We start from the raw sequence: 12,515 nt of genomic DNA on the forward strand, positions 1-12,515 counted from the left end.
ATATTAATATTAGCAATAGTATTAGGCAGATTATAGTGTACAAAGACACTTTCATTTGGCTTTATCATTATTTCTAAGACAGAACAAATAACTTGCCTTAAAAATATTTATTTAAAATAGACTATAATTATCTGAAAACTGCTGCATCATATCAGAGAACAAGAAACAGAAGACCTATAAAGATCCTTACCCTGCAAAATATGCAACTATCCCAAAACACTAAATTCTCAAATTTTGTTCATTATGAAAGTTACCCTCTGGAAATAAGGTAAATTATTTCTATTTTACCATTCACTACTTGCATATACCTACAATTTTACAATTTAAAAAAAAAAAGTGATAATTATTTTGTCTTTTTACTTTAAAAACAATTTAAAAGCCAGCTTTGCCTTTTCTATAAAATTTCACTCCCCATCTTGCACGTCCTTACACTATGCACTCCTTAAAGACCTTGAGATCCTATCTAAAACTTAAACTATGGCTCCTTAATTGGGCACGTGGATGTGAAGCTCTGTTGATTTTCATCAGCTCTAATGAAAGCGATCATAGGTTGCTTCGAGCAATCAAATTCCTCTGTTAAGTAACTGGAGGTGGAGCAGGGGAACGGGTCGAGACATACATGCCTAAAGAGATGATTCAAGAATCTACTGATCCCAGGAGATTTATCAGGAATCAGCTTGGCCCAGTGCGCTTATAGCAGATTGCCAGACAGGCAGACACTTGGACCTGAGAAGCCTAAACCAGTGTTAACAGCCAACCACACACAGTAATTTGCTTCCTAATTTAACTTGGCAAATACACAATTTATGAAATAGATCAAGGTAAAGAATATTCTGCTGAAGCAGAATACCACAAAGCTATATAATGTTATTGAACTATCAAGGAAAAAAAAAAAATCCTGATTATATTTTATTAAACGGTTAGCAATACAAGTACTGGAAAGAAAGCATTTAAAATATTTTTTTAAAGATATTACCAGACATTATGTGGAAAAACAAACCTTACAAATAAGCAGAAGAATGCTTTGAGATATTTATGATTTTTAACTGGGTTTAAAGCAATATGCACAAGAGGAAAATGTACCTTATAGATTACATCTAAATGTGAGTATCCAAGCTCTGAGTTTAAACCACAGTTGTCCAGTTTTACAACAGAGAAGTTGGGCTGGGCAAGGGTTTGGGGAAGGAATACCAGAACAGCAGTGGACAGGTACATGTATTTTGAAACATGCACTTTCCAAAAAAACCAGGGCTGTCATTTTTCAGCAAAGAAATACTAAAATGTACAAAATGTTCAAGTCTAGGCAAATCATAATTTTTTTCTCCAAGATATTAATGAAATTTACTTATCTTTAAATACTACTCAAAATAAGTAGAATACTGATTATATTTATTCATTAATTTAGAAATGTGTTTCAAACAAATTGCTACAGTAAACTCCTTCATTCCCAGATACACATTTGCATGTGTGCACATTTTATTGGATTTACAGAGAGAGAGAGAGAGAGGAAAGAACAGAAATCTTAGAAATCTTCTTAGAAATCTTTCAGAATATCTGAATCAGGTCCCTTTCTATTAATAAGGAATTTTAAAAGCATTAGATTTATCCCTCTGGTTTTACTTCAGAAAGTGCAGTGCTATTCCGATTAAAAAACAGAAGGCAGGCAAATTTCAGCAACGTTCCTGTAGATGACGATTAACCTAGATTCAGAGGTTACGTAAGGTCTCAAGCCAGGGAATAAAACTTCTCTGAAAAGAAATCTCCACATTGCCCAACTTAGATTAGAATGGAAAATGACATTGAAAGGTAAATACAAAATGGAGAAGGATCAGACAAGAGCTGTGGAAAACACCTCCCACCCACCCCTTTCTTTTGGTATCCCTTTGCTACTGCCATAGCATTTAATTAGGGGAGCAAGGCTAGAGATTTCATGTATTAGTTTTTGCTGTTCATATAAGTATTAGCATTCCCCCATTTTATGTAGTGTCGCCTAATTAATTAATAAGCTAAAGGCGCTATAATCTCCTTATAAAAACCAAACTCAACAGTAACTCACAGCTTCTTCAAGGTGCTGCTGATCTGGATGATCATTTGGTGTATGTCTCAAAATTTCTCTGAGTAGTAATGGGTATTTAACCAAACGGCTTCTTGGGATGTCAAGGAAATTCCAAAGGTCTAGCTTGCGACTAAAAGGAGATTCTAGGCAGCGCTGTAGGAAATCTTGCACTCTGTGATCTTGTTTCTTGTGATCCAGTAAAGCTTTGGCTGCTACTTGATTGCTGCAGTAGCTATCATAGGAGTTTAGGCATGGAAGCTGAGGAAAAGAAGAAATTATTCTGCAGCTGGAACAATGCACAGTTGGCTATATATAAAGTTTCAAGTGATTCAGGATGTCAGAACTCATGCTGAGAATCTTTTTTTTCCTGGAGATTTATGCACAATTTATCAATTATAATGTTTCCAGCAAACATAAGGGTCCTCTGACCACTTTGTTAATCATTTAAATGACTGAGAAGCACTAGCTCATCTCTCAGTTCCTAGAGATCTCCAATATTAGTCCAAAGCATTAAAGCATATTATTCCTCAGACTTAGGACTTAGGACTGAGCACTACTTAATGCAGACAATAGTTGAAAACAGAAGTCTGATTTTAATTACGAATGGAAACAAAAGCCTAGGAATGAGTACTCCCAGATCTGGTCTTTTAGATAAGCGAACTTCTACAGCCAAACTTCTATATTGCTCTCAACAATCTTGACCGAACTTAGATGACAGAACTGTGCCTTAAATCTGAAAAAAAACCTAGTTTATATGTTGATTAGAAGAATGTATCAATTCACAAAAACTGCTACATTAACACACAATATACATAAAGTGTAGGGCTAGAGCTCCTCTCCTATGAGGACAGGCTGAGAGAATTGGGGCTGTTCAGCCTGGAGCAGAGAAGGCTTCGGGGAGACCTTATAGCGGCCTTCCAGTACCTAAAAGGGGCCTCCAGGAAAGACGGGGAGAATCTCTTTAGCAAAGCCTGTTGTGACAGGACAAGGGGTAATGGTCTCAAAATAGAGGGAAGTAGATTCAGATTAGATATTGGGAAAAAAAAATTTACAATGAGGGTGGTAGAACACTGGAACAGGTTGCCCAGAGAGGTGGTGGATGCCCCATCCCTGGAAACGTTCAAGGCCAGGTTGGATGGGGCTCTGAGCAACCTGATCTGGTTGGAGATGTCCCTGCTCCTTGCAGGGGGGTTGGACTGGATAACCATTAAAGGTCCCTTCCAACCCTAACCATTCTGTGATTCTAAAGTCTTCAACAAAGGAACTCAGACTTGGACATATTTGGACCAAGAGAAGTTCACTGGTGTTCAAACACATAAGAAAATAAATATATTTAAGATTACTTTATGCAAAGAAAAACAGAGATAATTTTTGAAACTTACAAACTTATCATTAACTATCTGCATTATGTACTCGTAGCGGTCATGTTTCTCACATCTGTAATGGGCCACTGTTTCACACGGAGATGCTAAGTGTCTGTTATTACCTAATCCCTTAAAAATGTCAAGCCCTTTTTTTCCTGCTAAATTTAATTCCTTACATATACTTAGGAACTTTTCACATATCTAAATCCTTTTAAAAACAGCTGTTTTTTTAATATAATGAGCAATGTTATCAACAAAACTAACAAAAGCTATTTTCAGTATTTATGTTATTGGATGCTAGTGGAAGTGAACTTACCAACATTTCTTTTGTGGGGCAGCAATAGTATCTCATTTGTATCCCTGTCTGCCTGACTTTAACAAAATTCTCAAAAATTAGCATCTTTCACAGCACTGACAACTACCTATTACCTTGACTGGAACAGACGGACATTCAAAAATAACTGTACAGTGCCCTTACACAATGTGACTGTTCAAGTTTCACTTCTCTAAGAAACCAGAAGACAGATGGGGACAGATTTTTAAATAATCTACATCAGAGAAACTCTAGTCTGACTCTTGATTTTTATTTAAAGCGTGTTAAATACTGCTCATCTCCTGAAAAGCCAAAGCTTTAAAAATAACATCCTAGTCTAAATCTTATTTCTCTAAATAGTCGCCTTACCTTTTTAAAATACTTTAAGAATTTATTTTTGACATGTTATGCTAGAAATGGAAAGAAAATTGTCTGATAAGGGGTAATGGTTTTAAACTAAAAGAGGGTAGGTTTAGACTAGTCATAAGGAAGAAATTTTTTACAACGAGGGTCGTAGAACACTGGCACAGGTTGCCCAGAGAGGTGGTGGAAGCCCCATCCCTGGAAACATTCAAGGCCAGGTTGGACTGGGCTCTGAGCAACCTGATCTAGTGGAAGATGTCCCTGCTCCTTGCCCGGGCTTGGACTAGATGGCCTTTAAAGGTCCCTTCCAACCCAAACCATTCTATGATTCTATGATAAAAGCTATGTTACAGCTCCAAACTAAAAGTCCCAAAATTGATTAAAAACTCTGCCTTACCCAACCCACAAGAATATGGCCAACATGTTCTGTTGATCCATCAGGTTTCCTGACTTCTTGAAGTCGCCTAAGAAGATCTGATCATGATTAAAAAAAGAAGAGAAACTTCACTTAATGAAGCAGATAACTATAAAACTACGTGCAATACTAATGCAGACAGAGACTAGTTGAGTTTTACCTTCATGTAGAGGAATTAGGGAGTCCAACGTTCCAAAAATTTGGTTCAACTCTTGCTCTGTCATTATGGAAAGTTTAAGCATTGGGTCATGATAAGCCTGAAAAGAAAAAAGGGAGCTCGGTAATTAATGTATCATTAGTAGCTGAAAAATTAGTGATAGCACTTAAGTAAAAACAGACCTGTAAGGGAAAACAGACCAATTGCTGAGAATATTTTAAAGTTTCATAACCATATCTTAAATGGTCCTTTTCATATTTAAAAAAAAATCAAAGCAGCACATTTAAGTGTTTAAGAAAGAATGGGAAAACCGAAATATGGTTTGGGTTTTTTCTTCCCCTCTTACAGTCCTAGCAATTACAAAAAGCAAGGATTATTTGAAAAGCTCTATGAACCAATGAATACTGTTTTGTTGTGTTTTGTTGTTGTTTTTTTTTTAAACATACCTTTTTTGCTAACTTCAGATCTTCTATCAAGTCTTCTTCTCCCTGAGAAAGTTCAAAGATAGCCTGTAAAAAGAGACACAAATATTATAAAATATCTGTATTTAATCTATACTCAACTTGTTGAGTTGATGTTATATTCTGAAACAGCTGTCTTCATACCATGTAGCAGAATTTCTTTGCTAAATCTAATTGCAGAAATAAAGTAATGCTTTATTCCATAGCTACAGAATCATGTGCAGTATTTTTAAAGAGAGCTGTACCAGGTTGTTCATAAAATGCTTATCTGAAATAGCCACAGAATTAATTATTTTCAACTGGATGTGCTTCCAGATGGGGGAGCTATCTTCAAGTGTGATATTTTTACTCAATTACATCTTAACCATTTATACAATTATTTTCACAGGGGTTTGTTGTGTTCCATTTTAAAATATGCAGTGGTAAAAGTTTCAGGCGGTCTAGTGAGTACAAGACAGATCTTCTTTAAAATATTTCTTTGGTAGTGAGCACTTTTATTTTGGCACTAGTTTTTTTTTTTTTTATGAAAGCTGAGCTCTACTTAACTGTCAGCTGATGTTCAGTTACATCTCTTGAAGCAGATTTGAGACTTTAAAGCTGGCAGATTAAAAATAACCACCATCCTAATACACTGGCTTACCAAAATATTATTGTATTTACTTATTGCACAATTTCATTCTAAACTGGGGTACACTAAAAGTGAAGAACATTTTGGTCTGTTAGAATTACTAACTTTACCATCAAAGTTTTCAACCTGCATAAATCATGAAAGAACACTTTCAGCTAGTGTAGATACTCCTAGCTGGATAATATGCATTCATGGAACGCTTGCCATAGTGTGACTCAACTGGCAGTGCGGGTATGGACACAGATCAGATATTCTGCTGAGACGTGCAGTATAAGAACCCCTATGAAGCAGAACCCTCATGCAGAACTTCCTGGAATACGGCTCATTCATTTGGGCTTTATGAAGGGTCCTGGCTTCTGCCCCAAGATAGTAATGACTGCTGCACCATGCAAACAGTTTCTACAGTTTATTTTTCAATATGCTGCCTTTGAAGTTCTCAAGTTATTTCCTATTAATTCTTGTAAATGTTAAAATCCGCACAGGAAATGCTTGATGTTACTGTTGTCTGATTATGACTCGGTCCTGAAATATTCTTGGAGAGATTGTTACAAACTTTGTTGATACTCCTAGAAATTTCTGTAGGGAAAAAAATACTCTTGATTTTGCCTGAGCTCTGTCATTGGCTGCAACATGAACTATTTAGAATTTGTCACGTACAATACATTAAAAGCACTGATGGTCTCTTTTAGTACTTTGGAAGATATGTCTTTTGATCAATATTTCATCTCTCTAGCACAAAAATGTTACTAAAGACACTGTTTTCAACATAAGAAACAATTGTGCATTTCTGTGCATACATATCACTTGATGAATGTCCTGTTCCTGAAATACCATCCTCACCTATCATTACTACAACAACAAAAAGAAACATCAAAACATCAAACATATCACTACAGAAACTGTCATACAGAACATGTACACCATGCAGCCACAGTACGTATCTCTTAGTAACTTCACATTTATCAAGGAAATATGAGTTGGTTTTAAAAAAGAATACATCCATCTAATACAGCTTGAATTACAAAGACTAGGGATGGAATTCTGCTTCTAGTGCAGGTGGTGACATTCTGTTTAATTTCACAAAAGATTCAAGTGCTATCCTAATGCCTACCAGCATTCCTACACTCCATGCTTTAAAGATAACTTTTGAACATGAAATTTATGGTAAAAAAAAAAGTATACCTCTTGACGCTTGATTTCTTTAGATGTAAGCATGTGATTGACACAAACATCAAAGGTCTCACTCCATAGTTTGCTGTCTCTCCGTTTCGTGTTAGCAGGGGGCGTACTTCGAGACCATGGTCGTGGACTGAACAGGTCTGGGCGGCTGTCACTACGGAAACTGATAGAACGCTAGAAATATATAGAAGAATAGTTTTAATTGTTAGAACAGTTTTATGTTACACATTTTTTTCTAAGGAATTTCTAGAATTGATATACATAGTTCAGTACAACAAACAAATGTTATCTAATTAATACGAATAGACTTAATAGCAATATTTAGTACTGGGAATGTAAGAGAGATTATTTTAATACATCTTTATGGAAGGTCAGTACTTCCATTCCTGCAGTGAACTATGTCCATGTCCCATTTTCAACATGTTTCAAACTACACAATGCATTCATATACCAGGCAACAAGAACGAACTACAGGGATGACGGCAGAATGGTACAACACACTAACATAACTGATCAAATACGAAGTTTCAGTTCAGTAAAGGGGCAGGAATTATTCGGGTATTACACATATCTGCCTTATGAGATCTCTAATAGTTAAAAATTTAAATTTAATGGACATTTTAGAGACAAAACTAGTACGAATAATTTTTTGGTTCATCTTGGAAGAAAGATTCAATTGTTACACAGAAACTCTGGAAAGCTAGGATAGAAAAAATTGGTAGATAAACTCAACCTGTATATCAACTGAAAGCCAACAGAATTGCTGGGTTTTATTTTTTGGGGGTGAGATTGTTCAAAGTTGTCTGTACTGAGAAACAGTAAATCCTACCTCAACGACATCAGATGAAAAGGTGCATCACATCAAACACATAGTAATGGTTTAAGAAAAAAAAAAGTTTTCTCATTGGGCAGAAAGAGGGTTCATTAAGTGAGGCTGCCCTTCAAAACCTTTCCTCTTACCTTAGTAAGTGTCTTCTACCTGATGGTTATACTTTTTTTTTTTTTTGTAAATTGTCAGAATCATGAAAGATTTGATTGGTATAATCATTCCAGATCTGTCCACAACCAGGATGAAATAATTAGTGCTATAATGCTCTGACCAAACTGGTTTTGATACATTGGGAAACCCTTTCAACTGGTAATGTCCTGTCTCTTCAGGTGTATAATGAGATCAAGAAACTAATTCACATAGAAAGGTGTGAAATGGATATCTGACTGAAAAGAGAACAACAATCACATTATTTTTAAGGAAAAAGTATGTCAATATTCAGATTTTACTGTTTATGACAAGCAACAAGCCAGATTGTTTTCACACCACTTACTCCTACTTATTTCTTCTCACTTGAAGAAATGTGTTAAAAAAATCAGTGCTAGCAGAGAGCAAACGGTGAATTACCAGTACTGTGTTCTACTACTGTTGAATCTTTATTAATATTTGTGGAGCCTCTAAACTCTGATGATGTGTACCAGCATCTCTGTATCTATTATGTGGTCTGGTCTTAAACTTCAGTAAAAAGAAGTCCAATTTTAAGTGAGACTTGAGAGTTTATTTGCCTGTTGACTCTTAGAAAGAGTTCAGGTTACAGTTAGATAATTTATGCTTTCACTGTCCTATTTTGAAAAGATTCCTTTCTTGCTTTCTTGAAATTAGAGGTTTCTTTTTGAGGTCCTACCTCTGAAATGCCTGTAGTATTTCACATTCTTGAAATACTCTACATTTTTGTTGTTTTTTAAAATCTGCCTTACATAACACAATTGTCTTTCAATTGCCTTGAGTTAGAATATTTAAAACAAAATAAATTATCTTCATTTCTGGGTTGAAAGCAGCATATACAAAGTGTAATATTTGAAATTCTCCTCTGAAGATAAGAGCTCATGAAATGCAAACAGTGCTATAAATACAAAATGTTTTTAAATTATCACAAGACATATTATATAAATAAAAACTGTGCCTTTTAACAGAAGCCGTTTTGAGCCCTACTTGGAATAGACAAAACCCCTAAAAATAAACACACACACAGATATACCAACCTTCCAAAACTTTGCAAGTCAGGTGCTAGCCTTCCTTTCAGAGTTAAGAAGGTAAAAAAACACACGTGAAATTACATGCTTAATTTATACTTGGTATAATGATGAATCCTGGAACTCATTCTTTTCACATGCGAATGGAAAGGTTAGGGAAAAGAGGCAGGTGTGTTGCATCCACAAATCACCAACCATGAGAACACAGCCAAGCAGAACAGTTGTCATTCCATGACCCAAGGTGGAATGCCCCTTTCCATGCATTCCCATACGCATCCTCCAGTGTACAGCTCCTTTGTTTGTGGTGGTGTTTTCTTAAAGGAATGTTTTATGTTGAATGAAGAAAGTACTTATAATGAACAGCACCAGACAGACTGATTTTTAAGGTAAATGCCTTGATCGTGAAACCTTTTAACAAAGGTTGTAAAACAGCATGCACCTGTAACGGCAAACTGAAATTACATGGAGTGTTTGGAAAAAAGCAAGCTTTCACATCCACTGATATAGCACTTCTTTATGCTGCGTGACAATGCTGGATTCCGCTGTCCACAGCCCAACTGTCCTCCATTGGGCAGAAGGGGCACGAAAAGGCTATGAGACTCAAAAGGAAACTAAACTCCCCAAAATCCTGCTTGCATGCTTAGTGTCTTTGCTTCCTGGACCTGATCTATAAGCCTAATTAAAGAAATTCCCAAATAAACAATAAATTATTTCAATAAAACTCTGTCATAGTTTAAGATAAATGCACATCATCACTTTAACCATCTCAGTTCTACTACTTTACCCATTTTTTATTTCAAATAAACAGACTCATTTCAGTTTAGTGGAATAGAGCCCTAAACTGAAGTTCTACCAGAAATTTTTAAAAATAAGTTTAAAGGTAATCTGATGGTATCTTCAGTTGGTACTTGCCATAAAGGGGAGTGGAAATCAGTCATGTGGTAGAATCCTATCAAAGAATTGTAAGAATGTCCAAACAGCATTTTTATGTCTCTAGCCTTTGAAAAATATTTTCCTACTTTCTGGCTTCCTTAAAAAACATGTCCAGCGTACTAGCTAAAAAATATGCCCATCTAGAATTATTACAATTTCCATATAATTCCAGAAACTAAAGGAGCTGGGGAAAAAGGCAGTCACAAGCCCTGATTTTGTTTACTGTACTTATCTGACTGCAGGAGCTTTCACTGCCTTTTACAGGACGTGTTCCTGTGAAGGGTCAATGTGTTACTGATGTTAATTCATGCGATTAACAAACCTTAATTTCAGCGGCAGTAAAGCAAACAGCTTCATGTACTGGGAAAAGGGCACTACAGATCAAAGTCCTAGAATTCAGAACCAATGTTTAAAAGTTTTCTTCTTAAGGATTTTTAGAAATCTCCAGTGCTCTTAAGATAAAACAAAATAATTTGGACTCCCTACTTAAATTCAGCACACACTGATGAAAACTGAAGTTGCAGAGGAAGCTAGCCAGACTTTAACTTCTCTCTCCAGCATCAGCTGGAGTTCTTTTTCTGATCCTATTTTCAGCTTTTAAGCTGAACAGCACAGCTGTGAGCAAGACAAAGCAGAAACAAGCAGACCATCGTAATCATTAGTCTGGCTTGATGCAGACTGAAAATACAGCTGTGAAATGAAGTGGTTTTCCAGGTAGATAAACAAGAATATCTGCTTAGTATTTGCTATCCTGCAGATACACAGACAGACCCTGTCAGACATGGAGCTAACAGCGTTATACTAGTCAGTCTACAGTGCTTTATGTAACAGAAACAGAGTGATTACAAACAGTAATTAAAAAACAAAACAAACAAAAAAACACCAACAACAACAAAAAAAAAACCAAAATCCAAACAGAAAGGAAGCTGTAAAGACTTTATGTGTTTTGTTACTTGGAAACTTTGTGAAAAAGTATTGACAATAATGTGGAAAACTGTAATGAAGTTAAGAAAACACAAAAAATCAAATACCTCTGTAATCAAGGTAATACACAACATGAAAAGTTGCTAAGAAAATATCTTAAAAGACACTACACAGATCTCAGATAGAGAGGTGTTTCTCGTCAACTTGCATGCAAAAAGTCCATTAATGTGAAGTGGAAGTTACATGTACAGAGGTAAGGAAAATCATGCATAATAAACTTTTTCCCCCCTCTTACATGTTATCTTCCATTCAGAAAGAATATATAAGGTTTGTTTCAAATGCCATAAAGGAAACTCAGAATTTTCTAATTCCTTTTATTGATGCTGTTGGAGTGCTCTTTGTTTTGTTTTCTTCCAGGGCAAGAAGTTGTTTTGGATGTCGTGGTGATGATTATAGTAGTTTTCTTAATTTTACAGATACAAATCATCTAGCAGCAATGCAAGAAGAAACCTGGGTTTTCACTGAAATAACTTAACAATAAAGATACATAAAAGTTCATCCAGTAAGGAAAAACAACACTTTTTTTCTTTTTACAGGTATTATTACACCATGAAAAAAAATCCTGCTCAGTACTGTTCCACAAGGCACAGTGACAGCTATGTGAACACATAATAAAGTAAAAAAGCTACACATGCTTCCTAGAACGTTTCTAAATAATTCCAAATGGGGCACCCAAGAACAAGAAGGTCAGTCTTTTTTTTCTCCCTGTTCTATTGTTACTGACAAAATCGGGTAAGAAGTCAATTTACAGCCAGCCATGAAGGCAGTTTTCAGAGACATCACCAGCTTTCATCTCTTGGAAATGGATTCAGGCTTAGGATTTGGAGAACATACAGGCTGATTTCTCATCGCAGCTCCTTCAAGGACAGAGTTACTTAGAGGAGATGGTATGAATAATATCACTGCTTAGAAGCAGTCAGTTAATGAAAATATATTTTTATAATCAGTATGAACAGAGCAAGACAGAAATGCTCGCAACAGTAGACTTGCAACAAAGCCACTGTTTTCTCTCCTATTTTTGTCAAAATTTTCCCTGAAACACATTTACGTGGCTCTCATCTCGGGAAGCTGCTACTGCATGCATGGAAGGATCGTTTGTTTCGGGTCATCTAAATCAGACTCTATTAAATACGATATTGTACCGGACAACCCAGCCTCAAAGGCATTCACTACAGAATGATAGTGTAGGTACTCAAATGAGGACAACAGCTGTCTAAGGCTGTGAAAAGGGAAGTGCCAAGAAGCAGTTTAGCCAAAAATTAATTCACTTTCCACACTCCTCACAACTGGAACTAATGTAGTACTTTCAGAGTCAGGCCAGTTTTTTCCTGGAGGCAGACTATGGAGGAGATTTATACACCCCAGGGAATACAGGCATCTCTGCTCTAGTCACGCTATAATACACCTTCTGGACCCAGCCCAGACTGAGGGGAGTTCAGCCATTTTGCCTTTCCTCCAACCCCCACGTGCGGCTTTTATATGCAGATGTCTGCACTTTCAAAATCATAGGAACTGAATACAGGAAAATCAATGTTAAAGAAACCTTATAATAGCTGTTTTCTAGATAACTACCACTACAGAAAAATTAGGTTCTTTCCCATGACTTTGTATTTATTTGCATAAGACTCCTAGCCCTACGG

The 12,515-nt window shown here is 36.1% G+C and overlaps 1 protein-coding gene across 4 annotated transcripts in view; it reads right to left on the reverse strand.

The window, feature by feature from the left end:
• The window catches only part of ARHGEF3 (Rho guanine nucleotide exchange factor 3), a 132,850-nt gene that overhangs the window by 6,154 nt on the left and 114,181 nt on the right, over window positions 1–12,515 (reverse strand). For all 4 annotated transcript variants that reach the window (XM_086755722.1, XM_086755721.1, XM_086755723.1 and 1 more), the window contains 5 exons: window positions 6,940–7,110; window positions 5,115–5,177; window positions 4,672–4,768; window positions 4,494–4,570; window positions 2,057–2,314 (listed from right to left, as the gene is read on the reverse strand). In XM_086755722.1, the coding sequence (XP_086611848.1) occupies window positions 2,057–2,314; window positions 4,494–4,570; window positions 4,672–4,768; window positions 5,115–5,177; window positions 6,940–7,110 (666 nt within the window). The remainder of the gene's footprint in view (window positions 1–2,056; window positions 2,315–4,493; window positions 4,571–4,671; window positions 4,769–5,114; window positions 5,178–6,939; window positions 7,111–12,515) is intronic.

This window comes from Chlamydotis macqueenii, chromosome 10, assembly GCF_036417535.1.
Source record: "Chlamydotis macqueenii isolate bChlMac1 chromosome 10, bChlMac1.mat, whole genome shotgun sequence".
NCBI lineage: Eukaryota > Metazoa > Chordata > Aves > Otidiformes > Otididae > Chlamydotis > Chlamydotis macqueenii.